The sequence below is a fragment of the Narcine bancroftii genome, chromosome 5, assembly GCF_036971445.1.
Source record: "Narcine bancroftii isolate sNarBan1 chromosome 5, sNarBan1.hap1, whole genome shotgun sequence".
In the NCBI taxonomy this organism is placed as follows: Eukaryota; Metazoa; Chordata; class Chondrichthyes; order Torpediniformes; family Narcinidae; genus Narcine; species Narcine bancroftii.
In genome coordinates this window covers 119,017,200-119,044,940 of record NC_091473.1, presented here as the reverse complement: position 1 = coordinate 119,044,940, position 27,741 = coordinate 119,017,200, and the positions used below count along the sequence as shown (strand labels likewise).

Below are 27,741 nucleotides of genomic sequence, written 5' to 3'. Positions count from 1 at the left end.
GAGCATTCTGGCTGGTTGCATCCCTGCCTGGTATGGAGGTGCCAACTCTCAGGACAAGAATAAACTCCAGAGCGTTGTTAATTTGGCCTGCGACATCACGGGCACCAGACTTCACTCCATTGAGAACATCTACAAGAGGTGGTGTCTTAAGAAAGCAGCCTCTAACTTCAAGGACCCCCACAACCCACTCTTCACTCTGCTACCATGGGGCGGTGGGGGGGAGGCACAGGAGCCTGCAGTCAACCACAAGGTACAAGGTCAGCTTTTCCCCCTCTTCCTTCGGATTCCTGAATGAACAACGCCCTGTAGATTCTAACTTACTCGATGCTGGAGAAGCTCAGCAGGTCAAACAGTGTACATAACCAACCTTTCGGGCTTGAGCCCTTCATCAAAGTATGATAAAATTTTGTGCTTTTAATACAACTAGCGAGTCTGCAGAATGTTGTGTTTTATTACACTGCCTTTGTCTTTTGCTTGCACAATTTTTAATTATTTGGTGAGGTGGTTTACATCAATGTTCGCACTGTGATGTTGCCACAAAACAACGAAGTTCTGGACCTGTTCACGCCAATAAATTCGGATTCAGATTCAGCATTGCTGATGTGGAAGTCGGGGGCGGGGGCTCATGGTGAAAAATCCACTTTTCCTCTCCTGAACCCGCCTGCAGGAAAGGAAAGTTCATTTTCTTCCACTGCATTCGCAGACGGATGTTTGCTTCGAGACATTCCATCACCAACACTGATCCAGGCAGAGGCGCGCCCCATATGCAAATCGAATTTCTTTTCACCCTTCAGCCAATTACATGGGAGGGATGAAGACGCGACCAATGAAAGTTGCGCCAGATGTTTCAAACCACGCCCGGGGATTGGTATTCCGCCTCTGTGACGTCATGCCGGCGAGACCAGGCGTATATAAATGCCGGAGGGATTCCCCGGCCACGTGTCTAGCCGGATCGTACAGGGTATCTTGGTGCTGTGTCAGAGAGACAGTTCAGGGATGAGTTCGGAAGCGCAGAAAGCTTCGGATGGAGGCTGTTTGCGGTCTAAAACTACGCGGGAGAAGCCGGATTTGTGTCGAATGGTCACGGCCCCAAAAACCGGCAAATGTTATTGCCGAGGGAGGCTGCTGGGCAAGGTACCGAGTAATAAATAGCGCTTGAAGGAAGCACTGGGGTACTCTTTCTTCTAATTGCCCAATCCAGCTCGGGGGTTGAAATGTTAAAAGGTTCCATTCAGGCAGGTCTTGTCTGAGCCGTGGGTGAAATGGGGACTGCTGAGAAAAGGTTGAGGGTTTGTTTAACCTGGTAAAGAATTAATGATACCATTTGTAAGGGAAATTAGGGCTAATTAAATTCAAGGGAACGGCTCAAGGCTCTGTAACTTTATCTTTGCGACATAAAGTTCGACACTGTTCAACCTGCTGAGTGTCTCCAATATTTTTTTAAAGTCGATGTTGCATTTTGTTAGTGTGGACACTTGCATCGTGCGATTGAATGGGTTATTCCTAACTTGTTAACTCGAGTCAGGCTATTGTGTAATTGCCGACGGTATTGCACGGACCTCATTAATGATGTGGCTGCATATGGAATTTGTGTAACCGGCATTTGATGAGTTAATACTTAATTCGTCCGGCCCCCGTTTCAATTGCCATCTTGGAGCGTGTCCTTGTCCATCGTGGATAAGCGAGGGGTAGTTGAGAGGGGAGAGGGCGAGGTGGACCAGGAACACTCTCTCCCACGAGAGGTTCTCTCACGTTGGGGACGAATGAAGACGTTTGGAAAGCTGTGGCAGGGCGACCTGCTCAATCTCGCCGTTGAAGGAAGGGGGGGGGGGGGTCCTCTCTGACCGGATAAATGCCGCTGGCTGATTTCACTGGGTGAGTGACCTTGGCGGAGACTTGGCTTTGGCTCCAAGAATCTTTTTCAGAATGTGGGCCATCCACATATCGGGCGCATTTTTGCTTTCGATGGGCAAGAAAGAGGGGCTGGCAGCAGCAAAGCGGCGCTGCCACGTGTGCCGAATCTGAACCCTGCCGGTGGCGGGGGAATGGAAGCCTCCAGCGTTGCAAAGGGCATCGAATCGCTTCAACACGCGCCCAGTCGAGTGGGGCTGACTTCAAACACTCCTTCATTTAACGAACGCCTTGTATTCAAGAGCCTATCCTTTATAACTGATTTCTAAAACTCCCTTTGAGCGGTTGCACATCTGGACGTTTCTGCCTTTTGAATGTCGGTGTTGCTTCAAGAACGCCTACTTGTCTTGGACACGAGAGTGTTTCTAATTTGAAATGCGGGGACAGAGTATCAAATTTGATCGCGACCTTGCGTTGCATTAAATGGAAATTGCTATATTAAGCATGTCTCAAAATATCTGGACGTTTATTTCCGAGGCGACCTGCCTGAACGCGGTCGCCGGGCCCGGAACAAATCAAAGCACTGAATGCAGCTCAAGGTCCGGGGAGAAGCGGAGAGCCGGTATTTCGAGTGGGACCTTCTCTCAGCGGATTGGACTTTACACTGGGCAGATTAGCGGTTTTGCGTTTGATTAGCATTTTAAATTGGATCTATTTCCCCGACATACTGGATGGCATCGTTGGCTCGATCCGTGTAGGTCCCCCTTTCCACGTGTGACAGGTGAACAGAGTGGATGCCACCCGACGAGACGGGGATCACCCTATGGCCAACCATTCCAATTCTGCGCTCCACTCCCGTGTCTGACCATGGCCTCGTGGTCTATCACTCCAAGACCACCACTAGTAAATTGGAGAAACGACCCTTGATTTGTCACCTGGGTACTCTCCAACCGGATGGCATGAACTCTGACTTCTCAGGTTTCATGCAACCGACTCTGTTCTCCTTCCCCTTTATCATCTTTCCTCTCTCCACCCCTTCCCTCTCTATTCACAGAGCTATCCCGCTTTGCTTGTGTGCCCGCCCTTTATCCACCTGTAACTTCCCTCCTGCTTTTGGGACTGTGCGCCTGCCCCTCGCCCCCTATCATTTTGTACAGCCACCTCCTTACATTTTTCCATACCTTGAAGGGCTCGAGCCTGAAACGTGGGTTATCTTTGCTCTCCAGTATTGGAGAACAAGTGGACAACATTATTCAATTTCATACAATGTTATTCTACTGCACTTCTATTAGACCATTTAGTTAAGCAGAGAGAAAAAGCAAATTAAAAACTGAAAATTTTAAAATACTCAGGTTTGACTGTATTTATGAGAAGGGTGTCAATATTTCAGCTTCCACCATAGTCTCTACAGACCCTGTGTTTTACTGCTTGTACTGAAGGAAGGTGCAGCAAGTGCAAGCAGATAGCGACCAAATAAAATGGCTTTAATGGAGCACTTGGTCTCTGCTTTGAGTGCTATTAAATACCTAGGGGTTGTTGTTGAACCTGCTTGACTCAAAAGTTTAATTTTATTTCTGGCACCTGGTGCTTCCACAGAGCTCCATATTTTCTTGCTAAAACAAATTTTTTTTTAAATTTCCACCAGGCAGTTTTCTTGCCCCTTTGAAGCATATGAATGATTCCTGTATCATGTTCTATAAACTAGCTTTTCAATATTACTCTTTCAGAATCTAAAGCAAACAATGTCTTTTTAAAGCATTGTTCCTTTCTCTTGAAAACATTTTTTAAACTCAAATAAAACAAAATGCTGACATGCTCAGCTTGTTAGGGTAGAAAATCCCATTTTCTAATTGGGTTAACATTTCAGGTTAAAAACTATTCATTAGGTCTTTAACCTGAAATATTGCAGTCAAACCTGAGTATTTTAAAATTTTCAGTTTTTAATTTGCTTTTTCTCTCTGCTTAACTAAATGGTCTCATAGAAGTGCAGTAGAATAACATTGTATGAAATTGAATAGATGTTGTCCACTTGAGACCAATTTAAAGTGCAATTATAATGGCAGTTCAATATCTGCAAATCTTTTTTGACCTATTTTGAGGTGGAGAACGTGTAGAAAAAGCAGTTCTGAATGCTGATATTTTGTATTGTTTTCTTTAGGGTGGGTTTGCAAGATGCTATGAAATGACTGACCTATCCAGTAACAAAATATATGCAGTTAAAGTTATTCCACATTCCAGAGTATCAAAGCCTCACCAAAAAGACAAGGTAAGAACTACATTTAGTCATCACTTGATTATTAATCCTGTTCCATTTTAATGCAATCTGCTATTCTGATATTTAAAAAAAATTTTTAAATGGCTATAGAAATTCTGGTCAATGAGGATTCCTGGCAGGACAGGCAATAATTGCTCGACAATACCAAGATGGTCATCTTGTTGGGCTAACCATTTGTCACACCATTGCATGCATTTCCAGCCATCTGTTTCTTGAAGTTTTAATTCTCAAACTACCTTATTAGTAATGTCAGTATCTGATTTGTGGATTGTGAGGAAGTGTTGGGGAGGGTGGTACAAATATATAAATCTAAATTTGTATATGGACATCTGGCTTTGCCTTGGTTTATTGGTGCCTTTATATTGCAGATTGAAAAGGAAATTGAACTCCACAAATCCCTGGCAAATAAATATATAGTGAAATTCTACCATAGTTTTGAAGATGATGAAAATATTTATATCTTTCTAGAACACTGTAGTCGTAAGGTGAGTGGAATTTTAAGTCTAATGTTAAATCAAAGCTGGCAAATGGTTGTTAACAGTATTGAACTTGGGAGAGTGTAACCTGAACTTAATTGCCTGAATCACTTGTTTGAACCCCAACCTAATGTTATAAATCTTGTTAGTTTGAAAATATGAAGTTCCTGTAACTTAACAATTATCGCTTAACCTGAATTTCTTTTCAGTCATTAGCGCACATATTGAAGGCAAGAGAAACTTTAACTGAGCCAGAAGTCCGGTATTACCTCAGACAGATTATATTGGGCCTCAGGTACCTTCATGTTCGGGATATTCTCCATAGAGACCTCAAGCTAGGTTTGTATAATCATTGTCACTTCAATGTTTGGTGACTTAAATGAACTTGTGTAATTAATAGTAGCCTTCATCATCAATCATACTATTGAGTATTGAAGTTGGGATGTTATGGTGAAGTTGTACAAGACATTGGTGAGGTCAAATTTGGTCACACAACTATAGGAAAGATTGAGAGTGCAGAGAAGATTTACTAGGATGTTGCCCAGATTTCAAGAAATGAGCTACAGGGAAAAGTTAAACAGGTTAGAGCTTTATTCTCTACAGCATAGAAGGAGGGGAGATTTAATGGAGGTATTTAAAAATTGAGGGGTATAGACAGTAAATGCAGGTAGGCTTTTTCCTCTGAGGGTAAGTGAGATATAAACCAGAGGACATGAATCAAAGGTGAAAGGGGAAAACTTTAGGGGAACTTCATACAGTAGTGGGAGAGTGGAATGAGCAACAGCCTGAAGTGGTGAATGTGGGCTCAATTTGAACACTTGGGAATTTGGATAGGTGCATGGATGGAGGGGTTTGTAGGTCAGTGGGACTATGCAGAAAAGTAGTTTGGTGCAAGACTTTTTTTTTTAAAAAAAAAAAGGCTGAAGTGCCTGTTTCCGTGCTGGAAACTGTGATCTTATGATGCAAGTTCTTGGGTCTGCTGTTGCCTGGTTTGATCTTGTGCCAGATTTTTAAAAATTGCACTGTCTTGCCAATGTTCTTCTCAAACCAATAAATCTGATTTCAGTGAGTCCTAGGAGTGTTCATTTGTGTACATTGGAGAAAGGGCATGATTAGTACTTCATTTCTCCCTTTGCATCCTGTCTAAGTGCAGTGGCTTATATCTGACTAATGGTCATCTGGGTGATGTGAAGCAATTGGTGTGACTAAATCTATATGGAATTGATTCTACTCTGAATCATTAGGGAGGAGTGTTGAAAGTCTCTAGAAGACAGGGGGTTGACTTCAATCTTGCTCAAGTTAGAGTAAAGAACTGTACAGAACAAGTCCTTTATCCCCCAATTTTGTGCTGAGCCATATAAACCTACTCTATGATCAATCTAACCCTTCCTTCCCTCAGTGTTCATAAACTATTTTTCTTGCATCCATGTGCCTAAGACTTTTAAATGTCCCTATTGTATCAGGCTTTCTCTATCCCTGTCCATGCATTCCAGGTATGCACCACTCTATTTTAAAAAAAAAACCACTACCTCTGACATCTCCCCCAAACTTTCCTCCACTCACCTTAAACAAAAGTCCTCTGGAAGTGACCATGGGAGGGGGAAAATGATGGCTGTCTACTCTATTTATGCCTCTTGTAATCTATTACGTTGTCTCTCAGCTCTGCTCCAAAAACAAAAGGCTGAGTTTATTTAACCTTTCCTTGAGACATGTTCTCTAATTCATGCCACATCCTAGTAAATCTCAGCAACCTTTTGAAAGCTTCCTTCTGATCGTGACCAAAACTGGGCATAATACTTTAAGTGTGGACTAACCAGAGTATTTGTTGCAATATTTTGCAGCTCTTGAATGCAATCCCTTGACTAATGAAGGCTAGTGCTTTGTGTTTTCTTAACTATCCTATCAACTTGTGATCTGTTCTTCCACACAGCTATGAATTCTGCCAATAACCTTGTACTTCATAATCTACCAAAGTGCATCACTTTACACTCTTGGATTGAACTGGATTTGCCACTTCTCAGTCCAGATGCATCCTGCCTTTGTCCTGCTATGGACTGCAACTACCTTCCCATGGTATTCACATCTCCCACCTTCATGTCATCTGAACATGACCACCCCTCCATTCATCTAAGTTGATGTAACTTGTGGCTGTCATGGTCTAAATTAAAGGGCAAGTTAAAAATGCTAGCTCTATTGGCTGAAATATTTTCTCTGGCTAGGGCTGACATTGCTTCTACTGATTGAAGTGGCTGAGCCTAATGTAGGAATTTCAGATTATGCTTGGGTAGTTGGTATATTCAAGAGGTGCTACACTTGTAGCCAATGAAGGGACTTGGTTCTTGATGTCCTTATGAATACTCTGAGCAGTCATGGGCCAGAGATTCCTACTCTGTAAATCTTAAGAGATGATGGAGGCCAGAAATTGAAAATGTCTTCGTTGATAGGTTGGAATAATGTCAAGTCCAAGATGAGACTAGAGGCTTGCAAAAGTCGAATTCTGCTGTAAGGGCAATGGGACCTCCTCACATTAATTTCAGATTATTTGAACCATTAATCTGCAAGGGTGCAGAGTTGGGAAGTGGGAGTAGTCTGAATAGTTTTATAAACTCAATTATTTATATCAACAGCATTATTCTCAAATGGACGCCCTTGTGTTTTGTGCAAAGATCTTGTGATTTGTTTTCAAGGGAAGTGTACAACATTTTTGAAATGAAACCTTGGGGCTAATGATGGCAATATTTGTTCTTCATAGGTAATTTCTTTGTTAATGACAATATGGAAGTGAAAGTTGGTGACTTTGGCCTGGCAACTAAGCTGCTGCCTGTTGATGAAAGGAAGAGGTGTGTACTTTACTTTGTGTGCATGTTGTGAGCTTGAGATGATGGGAAGCACCAGAACAAAGCAAACTAAAGAATGCTTGCATTTCTGTGGTATATTTCACAATTGGTCTCAACAACTATTGGTTTATCTTTTTTGAATAGTTTTGTGTAAGGAATTGATTTGAATCTGTTATTGATTCTTGTAAAGATTTTGGGTGGGTAAAGGGAAACCAGCAGGGTTAGAAAATTATTTTCCCCAATGCAAAGGTTGCATTGAATTCTATAGTATATAGAACATTACAGCACAGTATAGGCTCTTGATGTTGTGGCAAGCTTCCATATCCATCCTATAATGTGACCAGAAGTGAACACCATACTCTTAAGTGTGGTCTCACCAAATATTTGTAGAGTTGCGATATGACCTTTTGACTCCTGAACTCAATCCCCTGACTAATGAAACCCAGCATTGCATAGACCATAACTCTCCTATCAACCTGTGTGGGAACCTTGAGAGATGTATGGATTTGATCCCCAAGGTTCCTCTGTTCTTCCACACTCTTCAGAATCCTGCCATTAACCCTGTACTTAGCCTTTGGGTTTGACCTTCCAAAATGCCTCATTTAACACTTTTCCATTGAATAGAGCATTGATTGTAAATTGGCCATTTTCACATCTTGAATTAGAGTTTTCTTTTTGGCACTTGAGACATCTGACTTTTTAAATTAATAGTTACTACTTTGATTGTATTGGAAGGCCCTGCTGCTAATTTTAACCCTTTTTTTAAAAATTGTTTTAGGACAATATGTGGTACTCCAAACTACTTGGCACCAGAGGTACTGAACAAGCAAGGTCATGGTCCTGAGGCTGACATCTGGTCCTTGGGCTGTGTAATGTAAGTTCTCATGCAGACATCAAACTCACTGATGGGGGAAAAAAATAACAAACCTCTGCAAAGCTGCCTGTTCTTAAAAGATTTTGCAGAATTGGCAGGTTTATTTGCATCAACACTCAAACCACCACTTCCTTTTCATTAGTTGTTGTTGCTTGTGAAGTTCAATTAAAATCCTTGCTGGCTGGTTACAAATATACCTGACTGAAGTCGTGCTATCTGAATTTGGATAAAGATTGTTGTAGTTTGTACAATGGGTTCTATTTAAGGAACTCTTGTTTTATCCTTTGCCAGTTCCTTCCCAAAGGGAAATAAGTTTGAAAACCAGCCAAATCTGTTCATGCTTTAGATCCACTGTATACCTCGGAAGCCTGAAAGTTGAACACTGTTCTATTCTCCTCATCTTCACCTCTTCAGGATCAGTGTATAAGGAAATCCTTTGATCTGAATGACATTTCAGTCATAAAGCTAAGAATTATTCATTTGAAAGAACAACCTTTGGGGTTGTTCATGCAATGATACAACCTGATACAGCTTTTCTATAAAAGATTTCATTTTGATCAGCTTTAAGCTATCCTTCATATAAACCAGAAATAGGAGCTGCTGTAGCACAGCAGCTGTAAAATTCAAATATTCTCTTCACAATGCTGAATGGATTGCAGTTTGGTTTTGTTTAAATTATAAGCATGTGATTCTTTCTGAATATTTTTATTTTCAATATTAAACTTTTTCTCACACAAACAACAAACATAAACAAAACAGTCCCTCTCTCCATCCTTCCATACATAAAGATTTTGCAGAGTAGTTAGAGAAACTTTTTGTGTATATATAATTACTTTTGTACCTTGTTCTTTTATTACTGTAGCTGGCTCCTATGTAGTCCAGGTATGGCTGCCAGACCTTTACAAAAGTGGCAATATTGTAACTTTTTTCCCCATATGTAGCTGTTCATTTCTGCAATCTATTGTGCTATGAGTAGAGGGGAGTTGGACTTTCAAGTGATCGAAATATATATTTCTTTTTGCTACAGCTGATGTGCTAATTTTTTAAAATGAGATTTGGTCAATTTGTCGCTTATTTCCACGAAATTACCTAATAGATATAGGTCTGGTTTGCCTGTTATCCTGAAGCATGTGATTTTTTTGATACTTTGTATTCACATTATTCATAAATCCTGTAATTCATAAATGTTGATTTTGAAGTATGATGCTTTAATTTCTTGAACTTGAACAAAGCCACTTGTGTAACAAAATGTACTGCACTGCATGAAAGGGCACAAGTGTTGAAATGTTTTGTAGTTCAAGGAGATTACCAAGGATTTATGTCTTTGTCTTTAGGTACACAATGTTATTTGGCCGGCCACCATTTGAGACATCTGACCTCAAAGACACTTACAGATGTATTCGAGCAGCTGAGTATACTATGCCCTTGTCCTTCTCAGTTGCTGCAAAGGATCTTATCGGTAGCATCCTGAAGAAGCATCCAGAACAACGACCTACGTTGGATGCAATTTTGAATCATGACTTTTTTGCAAAGGTAAGAACACTTCAAAAATAACACATGCTTTGGGCTGGAAGTGAAAGGTTTGAATGATCGTGTCTGTCTTGATGTTCACAGTATAAATAGTTCAAATATTAAATTCTAAACCTTGTGCAATCCTTTTGAAAAGAGTCAACAGAATATTTTGAATAACCTTTAATGGTAGGTAGCTAGGCAGTAGCCAACCCATGGCCTTGGTTATCTAATGAAGGAGAAGCACCAGTGGAGTTGTCCCACAAGTCATGCAAATGCTTTTGAAAGAGGAAGAAAATTAGAGTGCAGCTGATGTTTGATTTTTAATTTTAAAATACTGATGAAAATGTCCATTCATTTGTCATTCATATTTTGGTCAAAAAGGAAATGAGTATAGATGTTTTAAATTTTCAGACCAGCAGTGATAGTTTTATTTTGACAGTAATGTGTTTGTTTGAGTGACGAATGTCTATAATTTATTTCTGTTCAGGGTTTTACACCTCATGTGCTTCACCCAAGCTGTTGCACCACAGTACCTGAGCTAAGTGGCCCTGCACCTGCAAAAAACCTCTTCCAAAAGTTTACAGAGGCCATCTTCAGGAAAAAGAAAGTAATGGGTTAGTGTTGCATCTTAACTTCTCATGTTGAAGTAAAATTCGAACAGATGTCTGAAAGTTTGATTTCAGTCTTTTGACTTTGAAGCTTTCATATTTTGAAAAACAAAGGTATTCATTTGATCCTGCTTTTTGTTTGCATGAAAACCATTTGATCACAATAATCCCCTTCATCTTTTTGGGTCAAGAGGCTCTTTCTCTCTAAAATGCCAGAGCTAGTCTTCATATCTGGGGCTGAGATGAGGTGATCTGTATGTAGAGGAGTTCCTACTTCAGAGGACTATAGATGCTCAACTTGATGGATTTGAAGATGAGATAAATAAAAGTTTGAATATCAAGGGAATTGGGAAATTGATCTCAAAAGCTTTGCCATCAGGAATCTGATTTATTGTCATGAACACGCTGTGAAATTTATTGTTTTGCAGCAGTAGTATGGAACAGAACAAAGTGCAAATTTCTAAAAATAACAGTTCTGTAAACAAGATTTAAAATAACTAATGCAAAAAGGTGAAGTGTCCATAGGCTCACTGTCCATTTAAAAAATAACCATATAACCACTTACAGCACAGAACAGGCCAGTTCGGCCCTACTAGTCCATGCCGTAGCAAATCCCCACCCTCCTAGTCCCACTGACCAGCACCTGGTCCATACCCCTCTAGTCCCCTCCTATCCATGTAACGATCCATGTAACATCCCCACCACCCTCTGTGTAAAGAAATTTCCCCTCATGTTCCCCTTATAATTTTCCCCCTTCAATCTTAAACCATGTCCTCTAGTTTGAATCTCCCCCTTTCTTAATTGAAAAAGCCTATCCACATTTACTCTGTCTGTCCCTTTTAAAATCTTAAACACCTCTATCAAGTCCCCTCTCAATCTTCTACGCTCCAGAGAAAAAAGCCCCAGTCTGCACAACCTTTCCCTGTAACTCAGACCCTGAAATCCTGTCAACATTTTCGTGAATCTTCTCTGCACTCTCTATTTTGTTTATATCTTTCCTATAATTTGGTGACCAAAACTGTACACAGTACTCCAAATTTGGCCTCAGTACTGGTGGCAGTGCAAAGAGGCCATAGTTTGGGTGGTGAGGGTCCTTGATATTAGCTGCTTTTTATGTTTTTTAAGGCACCACCTCTTAGATGTCATTAATGGAGTGAAGACAAATGCCCATTATAGAGTTGGACAAGTTTGCAACCCTCTACCCTGTTCCTGTACACTGGCACCTCCATACAATATGCACAGTCTGTTAGGTAGAAATAAATAGTTTTTAAATCTTCAGTTATCTTTGGCACAAATTTAAATGGTATTCCCAGTTCTGGAAGTATAATTCCAAAAAAGCAGTCACTGGTAAGGTTGCAAACTGATGTTCAGTATAGCTGAGTCTTAAACATCTATCAATACCTCTCCAACATAGGCATGACCAAAACATACGAGTTAGAGAAGCCACTCTCACAAATGGGTAAAATAGTCTTTACTCTGTAAAGTTTGATTATAAACAGGTGCATGTTTATTGGGAATAATTTGATTCTTGTAAAGATTCAATTTGTATCCAGAGAAGCTACCAAATTGGGAAGGCAAAGACAACATTGGAGGAGTAGATTTCTTAGGATCTGAAATACCTGTATATGCTAAAAGATTATCTGCATATAAAGAGATTTGTGTATTTCATCTCTATTAATTTCCTGAATGTCACTGGAATTCTTGAATGGTATTGCTAGGGGATCTGACATGAAATTAAATAAAGGGCTAAGAGGACAACCATGTCTAGCTCCTCAAAATAACCTAAAAAGTGAAGATTTTTGATTATTTGTAATTACAGCAGCTGCTGGATCTTGATAAATTAATCCACAGGATAAAACCAGAGCTGAAATGAAATCTTCAGTTATTTCCATTCCACATTGTCTGCATCTAATAACCCTACACATTCTGGAGTTTTAAGCGACGGGGAATAAATTCTGTTCATTAATCTATGGATATTCGAGTGAACATCCTGTTTGGGAATAACTTTTACAAGTTTTTCACTGATGCATTTAAATAAATGTGACCTTCATCCTTGGCCACTAAGATCCCTTATCAGATGTGATGTGTTGCTTATAAATTTGTGCACCAGCAAGTTTTTTCATCGAGAAAATCTAAAAATAACTGGACCTCTTCCTCCCAAAAGCGAAGTAGAAATCTTTGAGGTAAATCATCTTGTGACTGATCTCTTTCAGTCTCAATTTTTAATTGGCTGCTATAGCATATCTTTCCATTTGTTTATTTCTTTATTACAGGTACTAAAGCAATCTGTATGGAGAAAGATGAGATCTCTAAACTTGCTGCAGATCTTGTGAAGACTTCTATCCATAGACAAACAAGCTATAAGACTGAAAATGCAACTCAGGTAGCCATGATGATGCAATTGGGAATTATTTCTTTCTAGTCTTGCAAAAAAAATTTTCTCCCTTTCTATCTTGTCACAGATGCTTGTTTGCTTTGCCTACCCACTTTCTGCAAGTTACTTGTTTCTATTTGAAAGGTAATTGACCTGAAACATCAACTTTTTCTCCACAGATGCTGCCTGATTTTCTATTGTCACTAATTCAGATTTTTTGTGCCCTGAATAAATGTCACAGCCCTAAAGGGATGGAAATTGTCTAATTTGCTCTCCTCCCTCAAGCAGATTTATCAGTCTGTGCGATTTGTCATCGTTTGCTTGGGCTACTTCAGCCAGTCTCCATAATTTATAATGACTGCTAAACAAAATTGATTGCAACTAAGTTGCTTCCCTCTTCCTCAATTTAGAGGTGTCTTTTGCTTCAATGCTGCTCAGGTGTCGATTTCCCCTACTGCTGATTCTTTGTGTGGCAGCAAAAAATGGGGATCTTAAAAACCATAGAACATGAACAGAAAACAGGCCCTTTGGCCCTTCTAGTCATTCAACACTCCCACAACTCTGTAGTTCACCCTAAGTTTTCACCCATAATTATCTGACTTGTATCTCGCCTACCCTCAATAGAAAATGCCTTTACTCTATTTGTACCTCTCAATTTTTTTCAACCTCTCAAACCTCCCCTCATCTATGCAACCATGAATAAAGTCCTAACCTGTTTATCCTTTCCCTGTAACTTAGTTCCTGAAGTCTGGGCAACATCCTAGTAAATCTTCTCTGCACTCTTTCAATCTTATTGATTAGATTTCCTGCAGTTAGCTGACCAAAACTGTACACAATGCTCCAAATTTGGCCTCCACAATGTCTTGTACAACTTCACCATAACATTCCAACTCCTATACTCAATACTTTGATTTATGAAGGCCAAAAGCTCTCTTTATTATAGCATCTACCTATGCCACTTTCAGGGAATTGTATCTATTCCCAGATCCCTCTGTTCTCCCATACTCCTCAATGCTCACTTTCTCATGGCTCAGCAAATGGCAGATGCTGCTACCAGTGTTCATTTGTCAGAAGGTTACCAAACATTTTCATTCAAAATCCCGAAACAAATGAACAAGAACGCGCATTTAGCATCTTTTCCATCTTCAAATTGAAAGTGGTGTAAGGTTGCTGCAATTAAAGTGGACCTCAAGTACCCACACCATTACAAGTATTGAAGTGTTACAAAGACCGAAGATCAAAGTGGGCTTCTGTAAAGGTGATGCTGTGAATATTTCTAATCTTTCTAATTGTTTTGTTGAAGTCGGAATGGGTTGTGAAAAATTTGACTTCCTGCAATTTGAAGGAAACCTTGGTTCAAACTGCCTGTCTTCCTGTTTGTGCACTTGACCTATTTTAAATTTGCTCATCACCGCATTGCAAACAATTTCTGCTTTGAGGAACTGTTTAATCAGTCAAGGAAAACTAGATTTTGGGAGAATTTCTGTGCCTGTTGGTTTTCAGACTTGCATTCTGTCCAACTGGCACCTAAGCACAGGAATTGAGCGGCATGACCCAAGAGCTCATTTTTTTTATAATGCTTTTCCTTTTGTACACTAATTTTTGACCATCTGTTCCTTTTAGTCGACACTTCCTTCTGGCCAAATAGAAAACTCTTTACCCAAGGAAAAGATGGAGATGAAATCAAAAGTATCTGTCAACAAGTCACATAAAGAATCTGCTGCCAATTGTGAATGTGAGTTGCATAATTAAGTATCATGAAAAATAGTGTGGTTGGGTCAAATAACTGCTATATTAGAAGTGGAAGTAGGTGCAGTCCATTTCAGCTGTTTGCCTTCTGCATGACTCAAAGATCATGGATAATCTTTTTCTTGTACTAACACATTCCTTGATGCCCTTAACTTCCAAACTTCATTCTCCTTTGAGTTACTCCAGCTTTCTGGGATCAGGGTAACTTTTGACTTGGTCTTTAATACCTGATGCTTTTGGTGACTATAACCCCTTACTTTTAGATTCCTTGGTTTGGAAGCATCATCCCTTGTATTAACAATGTCAAGCCCCATGTTTTAATGTGATACCCTTTCTCATATCAGCCTTAATATGTTCAATGGAGCAATTTCTACATCCCTGCCCACTTGTTCTTCATTGAACAAAAAAGATCTAAATTCTTGTGGACCTTTGTGTTCCTACCATGTATATCCTTTATTGGGTAGAGGCCAGACCAGAATCATGGACATTTAATTAATCTTGAACGAAGGTTCTTGATGCATTTTTAGTTAACTTTCATCTTAAGATTGAAATCTTGTAAATGTAACAAGTTTGTGGATGTAGCGATTGAGGAAGGAGAGATGGTGATGAAAAGTACAAAATGCTTGCATGGGCTATCTGAAATGCCAGCACATCTAAGGAGGGAATTTGGTACTAGTCCAATGTCAGGCCTTGCAAATGTCGTTGCAGACTTGAATTCAGCATACCAAGTCTTGTGGTCTGGTAGCTTTGCTCCACCTAAAGTTAACAAATATCAGGCTTGACTCTCAGTATGGAAAAAAGTGTACACTGGTACTATTTGTCAATCCTTGGATTTTCAGTTTCCCATGAGTTCACAAATGTGCTGTAATCATCCTTGAAAGTACACTGCTGTTTCTCAGTTAATTGGAACTAGATTTGATTGTACTAAAATTGCTTGAAATAGCCTCATCTTGTGACTCACTCTGTCCACAAACAATTTTTCTCAAGTTGTTGTTGCCAATATTTGCCCTTGGTGTTTTTTTTTAAAAAAAGCTTGCCTTTGAATCTCAATCAGTATCTGCTTTTTTTCACCTTTTTTAAACATCCCCAAGAATTTCATCATTTTACCATCCACAGTTGGACCTTTGGCTGCCACCTCCCTAATGATCCCCTCAACTGCTCCCTCTCCATGTCGTGTCATTCAATTACACTTAAAGGAACCTGATACTTGCAAAAATAGTAAAAATTATTCATTTAGAAACAGGGGTGGGCAAACTTTTAAAAAATGACATTCCACTTTAAGTATTCCCTATGCCATAAGTACTCTGTAATTTAAAAAGGATTGCTTAAGTTGGTATGTGAGTGGGAAGGTTGAGAACCACTGGTCTGGACCCAATTGTTAAGGAAATATTTTTTTTGAGGAAAAATTGCCATTGGCCCATTTTCTTTGGAGCTATGAAAAGGAGCACATAAACAGGTCAGTTAAGTGGTTTTCAAAGCCTTTTCCACTCACATACCACCTTAAGCAATCCCTTACTAGTCAGAGCATAGGGAGTAGTTGAGGTGGAATGTGTGCTTTATAAAGAGGTTGCCTGCCCCTGACCTAGAATGTAAAGTTGTCAGATTGTTGCCAAATGTGCTGTGATATCAGCATTGATGTGATTTGTTTACAGCTGCTGAAGAGGGGCCCATGGCTCAGCAAATGGCAGATGCTGCTACCAGTGTTCTCAAAAGTTGTCTTTCGGCTATGCCTTCAGGTAGGTTTCTTTATTTGGATTTTGATAAAATGAAGGTGTGCTCGAATTCCAAATTATTCTTGAACTGCGTGAATTTACTTTGCTCGTTTTGTAGAAAAACCAAAACCAATGCTTATGAAGAATTGTATTGTGTGCAATCCTGGAAACTCTCATGACAGGAAGTAAGGGTTTGGAATGGGTAAAGGAGATGTGCAGTGCAATTTTTCTGAGATGGTTGGATCAGGCTGCCGGTGGTTGTTTTAATTTAATTGTCAATGCCACATTGTGCATTGAAGGGCCTGTACTGGTTCAAATGCTGGAGAACTGGTTTGATCTTATTCCTTCAATATTTTTTGGTTTTATCAAATGTTCCATATGTACATAACAATAAAATAAAGTATTAACAAATCTCATAAGCAATACAAATAGTTCTAAAACCTCTTACATTAAAGATGAAAAGAAAAATACTAATAATATCTAATTCAATCCCCTCACTTCAGAGGCTATTGACTAACAGTCCACTACTAATTATAAAAAGTAGACATCGAGTTCAAAAACTAGTTAATCTTACAAATTTTGAAACTAATAAAGGGAAGAAATAAAGATTCATTTAAGTAGTGGAACATCCAATTTTTTTTTCCCCAAAGTCAGACGTGCCACCACATCAGACAACCATTGAGTGGGAGGGACATAATCTTTCCATCTCATTAATATGGCCATTCTAGCATTAAAGGGAGGTGAGGACAACTACATGGGATTGTGAAGCATTCAGAATTGAACAACATGGCCCATTTATTCCAAAGAGCAATAAAAGGATTTGGAGTCAAACTAATAAGAACTAAAGATGAGGTACGAAATACACCTTCCCAAAAATTGGAAAGAGGAGGAGATAACCAGAACATGTGATACAGTGTACCTTCAGTTATATATTTAGAAGGGAGATTAGAATGGAATTTAACTAATTGGTCTTTGGAATAGTGGGCCTGGTGTACTACCTTAAATTGTATTAGTGTCTAGCACAGAGGATGAATGCACTGGTTTCAGAATGGAATTCCATGTAACTTCAGAAAATGGCTGTTGAAAATCTTGTTCCCATAGTTTTTTTAAATTCTGTCCAGGGAACTATCCCTAGAATTTAAAAGTAATTCATAATTAGGTTGAAGATTATAAATCACCCCTTTCATGTTGGGTTCTAAGTCTCTGAAGAGCTTCAAAATGAAATAATTTAAAAAGCCTCTAACTTGTAAATAGCAAAAAAAAATTTCTATGTACTTTAAATTTGATGGATAATTGTTAAAAAGACCACAAGATTTTGGTCAGTAAAAATATCTTTAACATTGGATACCCAAATGTAACCAATGATGGCCATCTTGAATTGAAGGTTTTTAAAAAGGAATTTCTTAATTACTTTTTTGGCATCCAAATTAATTGATAACTAACTGATAGACGTGCACTTGATTTTTACATTTGAGAAATGCAGCTAGTTCAAATATTTGACTGATAAAGATTGGAAGCTGATTTATCAATCTTTTCTAAAGTAAAAGTTTGATAATTCTCCTCATACCTTGAGGAACGAACATTATTTCAGGATATTTTGCCCTGAGACTAGTCTCTAACATTTGATTCATATAATTTAGATTTGTTTGTTATCATCTGTACTGAGTTGAAGGGAAAAACTTAGTTTTGTGGTCTAGTGGCCTGATGCCCTCGAGATGAGGGTACAAAAATGGAAGTAATCTAAATCAATCTGGGTGTTTCCCTGTTTGAGGCTGTATCAGTCTTGTTGATGCACCCAAGCCCCCATGTGTTCATGGCAAGTGCTGCCAGTAAGTTGAAGCTGAAAATATCATGAAGGTAAAGCCTTTGTTGCATCTGAAGTGATGAGTAAATAGTTTTGCTTTTTTTTAAACAGCCAGAAAAAACCCTATCGGACAAGGCCTTCATAGGTCTAAACCTTTTTTGTGGGTTACCAAATGGGTTGACTATTCCAACAAATATGGCTTTGGCTATCAGTTGTCCAATCGCAGCATTGGTGTCCTGTTCAACGATGGAACCCATATGAGCCTCTCTACTGACAGAAGGTTAGTCTTCATTTTAAAAGTGAGAATCTTCAAAATAGAATATTAAAAACTAGGTTCATTCTGCCTGAGTTTTATACTGCCTTTGAATAACTACACTGATTCTCCAACTTGTTTCCAACCTGTTTTCTCTTGCATGCCTTCAACTTATTTCCTCTGCCACCCTCCTAAAGTAAGGGTAGTGTACCATTCCCAGTCTAATGAAGTACAGTAAAACTCAATCTGGTATTGTTTACTCTCAAATCCTGATGGTCCAACATCGGTTTATTGTTTAGTCTTGTGTGAGCTGTAGATCAAAATGAACTCTACATCCAGCATCGGGATCTGGTTTGTGGCTGGATCCAAAGTTGATGTCTGGAATACCAGGTGTCACTTATGCAGCCAGGTTTGTGGCTGGAGTACAAGTAGAATTCCAGTGAATTAAAGAGAATAGAAAATGTACTCTGCGACATGCTGAAGTGACAAATGTTTGTGTTAACAGGAATCATTCAGTAGTTTGGGATAATGGGGCCAACACAGCAATGTTTGATGGATACTAGATTCAGTTTAGGTGTCTTTATGCCCTGGTTTCTTTCCATATCTCTTTAGGGAGAACTTAGGTTAGGATCAGAGGTTCTAACTTACCACAGAGGAGATAAAAGATGCCAATTTTGAACTTTTAACATGTACTTTTGCTCTTGTTCCATATAAATAATGGCATGGTAGGCATTGCTAATGGTATGAGAATCCCACAGAACTCCCAATTGATGCCTTGTTGAAGGGCTCAAATCCAAAATGTTGGTTATGTATCTATCTTCTACATAAACTACATTGTTTGACATGCTGAATTTCTCCAGCTTTATTTTTGGTTAAATAATGGCATGTTCACCAGACTGAATTTCAATTCTTTCCACAGGAATGTATATTATTACCTCAATAACAACCAACACTTTTCCTTCTCTGCATCTGCAATCCCAGAGCAGCTGATCAAACAGATGACAATTGTTGGGTATTTTGCCAACTACATGGAGGAAAACCTAATGGATGTAAGTGACTTGTTCACATGCAGGCTTTCAGAATTGGTACTACTGTCTGAGTGAATTTAAATTTTTGGTCCATGCACACAAGTATTTAATATATCTGGCATTAAGGCACTTGTTTGTCACTGAACTTGTGTAGCTTTTGGATTAACAATATACTTGAAACAAATAACTTGATTAGAATTTTGAAAAATCTGTCTTTTCAGGGAGGTGACTTGCCAAGGACATTTCTTGAAAATTGTCAAGATCCAACTTTGTTCCTGTTGCAGTGGGTTAAAACTGATCATTCGTTATTGATGCTGTTCAACAATGGCACTTTGCAGGTAAATCTGCTCCACATTTAAATGTAGTTAATCCAGTTTATTTTTTTTTGCACAATGCCATTATTTTTCTTGACTTCTGGTCCTGCACATGGTTCTACTCTAGCATTTTCATACTAGTGGTAGACCATTTAGTGGGCAAGAAGACTTGTTGGGCTCTTTCAGTTCTGGTTGCTATAAATGTCTTTTGTAATTCATAACTAAAATTCTTCTGGCATTAGAAGCTCAAGCAAATCAGATTTGTGCTGAATTCCTACAAACACAAGGTCATCAGATAACTAAATCTTGCACAAAAACATGAGAATCTTGTGTTATGTTTGCAATCACTCGTGATTTTAAAGGTACTAAACCTCCTTTCCTTTCTCAGGTTAACTTTTATCAGGATCACACAAAACTCATTCTGTGCAAAGCTGATTATTCTTACTTGCTTACGTACATCAACAAGGAACGTGTTGCCTGCACATACAAACTGAGCACCATAATGGAACTGGGCTGTTCACAAGACCTTCACCATCGTCTTGCATACACTTTGAAAATGCTGCAGCAACAAAAGACTGCTCAAATGTGAAATGAAACCTTCAGGAGAGGGCTGTATACAGTATTTTGAAGCTTCTATGGAGTTTTATTTAAACCAGGTGCAAAGTACTGAGCTATTTGAGCATCAGTATCAAACTGGCCAGTGTCTGGCTAAAATTGCTGCTGTTTTGGGTGGTTGGGAAAATTGGGGATAGAACCTAAAATTTAGCTCTTGGTAGTTTTTTTTTAAAAAAAATAGCATATTCAAAATGGACGTGAAAGCAAATGAGTTATCAAATGTGTTTGTTGCTCCACTCCTTTAGTTTTTTGAAGGTTTTGGGGGAATAAAATAGTTGATAGCAATGAGGATGACTTGTTACTATCTTTAGTTTGAACATTTGAAGATGTTAGTTCTAATAACTAAAGGTACAGTAGAGACCAATTTGACATGTCATAAAACAGACATCTAGAATTCTGGGGGTGGGCTCAGGAGACTACACTTGCTGAAAGTGAAGCAAAACAATCTGCTGGGGGATTTAAGTGGGAGAAAATTAGTCAATTTGTTGGGCCAAAACCTTTAAGAATTGGGGCTGAGGAGTGAGATTTTTGGGCTATGAACTCGGCTAAGATTTTTAGCATTTGAGTTGGTTGAGTGAATCTACATGTTCAAATTGTTACTACATCCTCTTGAGAATGACTGATTGTCCAATGTGATGTGTCTGGTCTTGCCAAATTGGCTTGAAGTCTGAAAGTCTTTGTGAACTGATACAAGACTTTTCTCAGTGGTAGGTAAGTGATTAACAAACTTTTAAGTTTGCATATCTCCAAACAAGAACCTGGGCAAATTCACTGATATTTCATTTTGGCTTGCTCCAAATTAAGTCTGACTTGTCACAATTGCAGTTATCTATATTTGTGGTGATCAGAGGTGGGATATTTTCCACTGTTCACTATTGATTGGGGGAGGGAGAACTTCCAACCATGATCCTTGCCTTTTCATGGAAGCATTTGGGGAACAAGCCAAAGGTTCGGTTAGAGAGAAAAAATTTATTCGCTTGATAATTAAGTGAGGACAGCCTTGGTTCAGAATTTGTGCTAATCACAATCTACAAGTTTATTTGCGGACTATTTAGTTGCCCTGAATACTTGTGCAACGTTTAGTACTGGACTTTAATTCTCTTGGCCTAACTTTTGAGGATTGGCAACAGATGTTTGGGAGAAATAAAACTGCATTCTAATGTGCTGTTTTGATCTACAGAATGATTTTGCTCTTCCAAAATGGAATGGCAAACTTTCTCTAAATTGGCATACGGTCAGGTCTGAAACTTGAGTATCAAAGAAAACTATTTATTTTGTATTGAATTGTTTTGGGTAGGGAAATGTTGATGAGAAAATGAAGACAATTTCACAACTGAAGTTGGTCCAAAATTGGGATTCCTATTTATCTGCACCTTGGGTGTGATGGCTCAAGATTCTTTAGTATTTAATAAATTTGGGTTTTATTTATGTTCATGCAAGTTTTCAGTGAGCCTAATTTATTTTTGTATTTATTATTTATTTCATTGCAATTTTTAAGCTTAACAAAATGCAAATGAAATTCTGTGAAAGGGACTGTACATTTTTAAAAATCAAAATAAAGCTTCATTTAAATCACAAGCATCTTCAGATTCCAATTTATTGTCAGAGAACATACAACCCTGAGATTCCCTTTCCTGCAGGAGAGGCAGAATTGCCACCTTTTGGAACTGCAAAAAAAACTGACTAAATGTACACATGTAAACAAAGAAATGTAAAGAAGCTGTGCAATAGAGAAAAAAAAATGAATGAAAAATTTGAGTCCTTGTATGAGTCCCTGATTGAATTTGTTGGAGGCTGATGGTGGAGGGATAGCAGTGGTTCCTGAACAAGTCTTTGGGCACTGACACCTCATTCCTGATGATAGCAATCAGAAATGTAGCATTTCACCTGTGATGTCCACTACCTTTGACAGGACTTTTCACTCCCCATAAACAAATCATGGTGCATCTGGTTAGTGCACTTTCCACCACACACATGTAGACATTTCCCAAGGTTTCAAAATGTCATGCCAGGCCTTCACAAACAGTAGAGGTGCTGTTGTGCTTCCTTCATGTCATTTATGTATTGGGTCCAGGAAAGATCCTCTAAGATGGTGACTCCCAAGAACTTAGCTCACCCTCTCCACCTCTGGTTTCCCCAATCTGCTTGATATTGGGTGAGGAGATGTGAGGGCAGTGCTTGAAGGTGGATTTTTATAATAAATTGCATAGCGGTAAAATGAGCAAGACTTTTTGTTCTGATACATTCTCCAGCCGTGACATCCTGCGCTGGGGGGGGGGGGGGCACAGTGGGGAGGGGAGGCTGTCAGGTGCTCACCCCCTAGAATTGAACCTGAATCACTGGAGTGATGAGACAGCAATTTTGAGCTGTGCCACTTTGCTGCTCATTCAATTTGGCATGGATATTATGTTCCAACTCTGTAATATTATCAGAAATCTTGTTTAATGATTATTTGGAAAGCAATTTTTCATAATACCCTTGGTCATTATGGTAATGCATATTTAAGTTACTTTTAGGCACCTGACACTTTAGTTTCTCATTCAGGATTTACTATATTTAAAAATGTATCCACACTCGTAGTTTGATCTGACTAATAACTTGTATGCTTTGTTAAATGCCCTAATTACACAGGAGAACATTATTTGTATATGAAAAGCTGTTCTTCATGTCATTTTGTAGTGTAAGTGAGCCATGTTGAGTTGTCCCTCATTCAGACTTTCAGACTGTTATGAATCTTGTAGTGCCTCACTCATAAACACATCAAATGCAGAGAGTGAATACCAAATTTTTAAAAAAAACTTCAATCTTGCACTGAATACAATGTAGACAACACAAATGATGGGAGGGTGGGGGAAAGGATGCTCCTATTTTGTGCTAATGTATCATCAGTTTGGGCACTGCTGACTTGGGGGGGAAAAAAGTCTCGTGAATTTTATTGTAAGCATCTGGTGATGAGATCCGTTCAGAAATGTGTAATTTGTGCATGAATGCAATCTAGAAAGTTGCCAACCACTTATTGAAATTTTGATAGAGGCCCAATATATATTTTTGCTTCCACAGAAGTTACCCAAGCTGCTGAGTTCAGTATTATACTTTTGCTTGCATTCTTATCATTTTTGCCTTCCATTGCTATAATTTTTAATTACAATGTTCCTCTATCACTTGTTAATTTTAAGATGTCCTTCAGTGTGCATTCTGCCAATTTGGCAAGATCCCATAAAGTGAAAGAGTAGGCAAGAATAAAATTGCCTCACCTGTTCCTGTTTTCCTGTCATAATTTTTTTTTGCTTTCTGGCCAATTAGTGAAGATGTTACTGGGCTTGCTAGTTATCTAACACCCAACCAGAAAGTGGGGCTAATCCGTTGAAGATCAATTGACTTGTCGGTCAATTCTTGCAATTTTGGCATGTGCTCATGGAGGCTGGGAATTTGATATTCCAACCTCTAACCAGATCTTTCTAAACAGATGGTTTTAGCCTTGTAAGCTAAAATGGTACATTTCATTTACCAACAAAAGATGACTGAGAAAGTGAGGTCATCATTCTACAATCTTTGTTTCAAAATTCAGCTGAATTCAGAAATGTACAATAATCTAAACACAAAGAAATCTTTAATAAAACAGCAGTAAAACATGGCACTTGTAGGTATTGTTGTACACCAGAGTCATGCTATCCCTTCATTAATAAAGTTTCACTGACGTACTGGAAGTTTATACAAGTAAAATGTAGGTATAGTTGAGAATGTCCAAAGTAGAACATCTGTCTTCAAGGCTACTTATTTGATTGGACTGCATGAAGTTGCACTCAAGTCAGATACTGTTCTTGTAAATTCTCTTTAGCACGTTTGTTTTGAGCTTAAAAAAATATTGGTGACAACAGTCTACTGATTCTTATCAATCAAGTCCTATTTCTTGCCATCTTCATTCAGGAAACCTTACCAGCTTTTGGCATTGTGCCAAATTGAATATTACTTTTTAAAGCAAACATCCATGTATCAGTGTGGCCCATTTTCTTCACTGGAAGTCATCTTTAAACCTTTCATGACTGATGTAACTTTTAAAGAATGGTATAGATTAGGCATTAAATGTTTTAGATTTATTTGTTAAGGGGAGTCTTGCTTTTTGAACAACTTTTAAGTTAAATATAGATTACTAAATACTTAATCTACATACATACATTTCCTAAAGGGGCTGATATGAATGCAATTGTAATTTTGAATTTACATTTTTATAACTGTTCAATATCTAACATTGATCTTGGGAATAAGAGAGGCTCCCTCAGATAAAATTAAAGCCTGGGAACAGGACCTACAGCTTTTAATTTCTGAAGTAACAAGCAATGTAATTTTCAAATTGGTAATACCTCATTATGTGCTCGCCACTTCCTACTACAAATTAAAGTAGTCCATAGAGCTCACATGACCAAAGTCAAAATATCTCATTTTTATGCAGATTTATCTTTGTTGTATAAATGCAACAATGGAGAAGCTTCATTATTCATGTTTTGGACATCTCAGAATCTAGAGAAATGCTGGAATGAGGTATTTCAAACTTTCTAAACTTTTTAACATTTTTTAAAACCTGGTATTGTTGGAATGAATGGCATCTGATTTGCATGTATTGATTTTATTTCTTGTGTGGCCAGTGTTGCTCAGATGGAGGAACATTGCTCCACATCCTCTTGATCAATGACTGTCGTCATGTTTAAATTTAGAGAAGAATAAAATTTTCAAACACTGGGGACACTTCTAGAATTACTTTCATAATCTGTTTTGATATGAAGGTAGAAGTGTTGACTAATGTAAATTTTTTTACTCTAAGAATTGTCTTTTTTTGCCAAACAGGGTTTTTGGCGGTGGGTTTGGATCTTTTTTATAACAAAATATTAATACAATGGTAATTTGTTTGAGAATGTGGGGTACCTTGAATGAAATGAGGTGATTTACGTGTAATATGTTTTTGATTTTAACATGTATCCTTGTATTCTGTATTTTCAAAGTGGAATTTTGATGTTAATAAAAATATTGAAAAAGAAATCAGTGACTTTGGGACCCGGAGAGAAAAATAGAGGGATAGCTTTTATTCCTCAAGTTTATCCTGACATTAAAAGGGATGGTGAGTGATCTCTGATCAAAGCCTTAATGTCTTTAAAAACAAAACAAAATTGTCACTGTACCAGATTTAAAGTTTAGTGAAGAGTTTCAAATTTAATCTACTCTGAAGTGTTTTTCCACTTCACCTCTGATAGCCCAGCACTTTTTTTAAATATTCCTTAGCACTAGACTTCAAACTACCAGAAATAGTTTTTTGTCAATATCCCTATTACTTCCTCTTAAACATTCAGAAGCTTAAATAAAATCTCCCACAACTTTAAATTCAAGCAACGACAAACTAGTTGTGTTCTTTGCTCTTAATTTCACTCAGCTTTGTTTCTTCTTTGGCTTGGCTTCGCGGACGAAGATTTATGGAGGGGGTAAAAAGTCCACGTCAGCTGCAGGCTCGTTTGTGGCTGACCAGTCCGATGCGGGACAGGCAGACACGATTGCAGCGGTTGCAAGGGAAAATTGGTTGGTTGGGGTTGGGTGTTGGGTTTTTCCTCCTTTGCCTTTTGTCAGTGAGGTGGGCTCTGCGGTCTTCTTCAAAGGAGGCTGCTGCCCGCCAAACTGTGAGGCGCCAAGATGCACGGTTTGAGGCGTTATCAGCCCACTGGCGGTGGTCAATGTGGCAGGCACCAAGAGATTTCTTTAGGCAGTCCTTGTACCTTTTCTTTGGTGCACCTCTGTCACGGTGGCCAGTGGAGAGCTCGCCATATAATACGATCTTGGGAAGGCGATGGTCCTCCATTCTGGAGACGTGACCCATCCAGCGCAGCTGAATCTTCAGCAGCGTGGACTCGATGCTGTCGACCTCTGCCATCTCGAGTACCTCGACGTTAGGGGTGTGAGCGCTCCAATGGATGTTGAGGATGGAGCGGAGACAACGCTGGTGGAAGCGTTCTAGGAGCCGTAGGTGGTGCCGGTAGAGGACCCATGATTCGGAGCCGAACAGGAGTGTGGGTATGACAACGGCTCTGTATACGCTTATCTTTGTGAGGTTTTTCAGTTGGTTGTTTTTCCAGACTCTTGTGTAGTCTTCCAAAGGCGCTATTTGCCTTGGCGAGTCTGTTGTCTATCTCATTGTCGATCCTTGCATCTGATGAAATGGTGCAGCCGAGATAGGTAAACTGGTTGACCGTTTTGAGTTTTGTGTGCCCGATGGAGATGTGGGGGGGCTGGTAGTCATGGTGGGGAGCTGGCTGATGGAGGACCTCAGTTTTCTTCAGGCTGACTTCCAGGCCAAACATTTTGGCAGTTTCCGCAAAGCAGGACGTCAAGCGCTGAAGAGCTGGCTCTGAATGGGCAACTAAAGCGGCATCATCTGCAAAGAGTAGTTCACGGACAAGTTTCTCTTGTGTCTTGGTGTGAGCTTGCAGGCGCCTCAGATTGAAGAGACTGCCATCCGTGCGGTACCGGATGTAAACAGCGTCTTCATTGTTGGGGTCTTTCATGGCTTGGTTCAGCATCATGCTGAAGAAGATTGAAAAGAGGGTTGGTGCGAGAACACAGCCTTGCTTCACGCCATTGTTAATGGAGAAGGGTTCAGAGAGCCCTTTGTTTAACATTCTGATAAACCTACATGTATATTTAGCTGGGTCTTTATGGACTAAATACTTGCAGTAATATTCCCTTCAGGAATTTTGCTTATTGACAAAGATTGAAATGCAGCTGCACAAGTAAAGCACCTGTGATCTAACAGTACATGGTGAAACTCTGAACAAAATGACATTTTTGGAGCAGCTTGCAATACAAGCAGCTTGTGTTGGAGAAGAGTATAACAGGACTGGAAAATTGTTTCCATTATTTCAAACTTGATAGATGTCAAGGAATAATCCATTGCAGGAAATTAGAAAATGGAGAAAGTTACATGGAACAGTACAGGCCCCTCATCGCTCGATGTGGCGAGCCATATATTCCATTTTTAAAAAAAGTACTAATCCCGCTCTACCCTGTAACTCTATTTTTCTTCCATTTCTGCATCTCCTAAATGCACCTAATATTTTAGCCTCCAACACCATCCTTAGCAAGGAATTCCAGGCACCCACAACTCAATTTTTTTTAACCCCATACTCAGCCTTCTGGTTTGTCCTTTCAAAATGCATCACCTCACATTTTAAATCCATATGCCATTTTTTCAACCAAATCTGCATCCTGTCCATATTCTTTTATAAGCTATGACAACCTTCAGCTCCATCCACAACTGCAAACTTACTGACTTATCCTTCTGCCTCTTAATCCAGGTCATTTACAAAAATCACAAAGAGCAATGGTCCCAGAACAGATCCTTGCAGAACTCCACTTGTCACTGACCTCCAGACACAATATTTTCCTTCTACTGCTAGTCTCTGCTTTCTACAGGTAGAAC

General features: G+C 39.1%; 1 protein-coding gene across 1 annotated transcript; it reads left to right on the top strand.

Annotated features, from left to right (window-relative positions):
• The first annotated feature begins 900 nt into the window (after positions 1–900).
• On the top strand, positions 901–21,860 carry plk3 (polo-like kinase 3 (Drosophila)). Its single transcript, XM_069938888.1, has 15 exons — positions 901–1,134; positions 4,010–4,117; positions 4,495–4,611; positions 4,812–4,941; positions 7,355–7,442; positions 8,218–8,313; positions 9,648–9,846; positions 10,313–10,439; positions 12,707–12,816; positions 14,431–14,542; positions 16,209–16,292; positions 18,184–18,352; positions 19,245–19,374; positions 19,575–19,691; positions 20,056–21,860. Exons 1-15 carry the CDS (start codon positions 916–918, stop codon positions 20,254–20,256), a joined length of 2,007 nt encoding a protein of 668 aa, XP_069794989.1. The 5' UTR covers positions 901–915; the 3' UTR covers positions 20,257–21,860.
• The last annotated feature ends 5,881 nt before the right edge of the window (positions 21,861–27,741 follow it).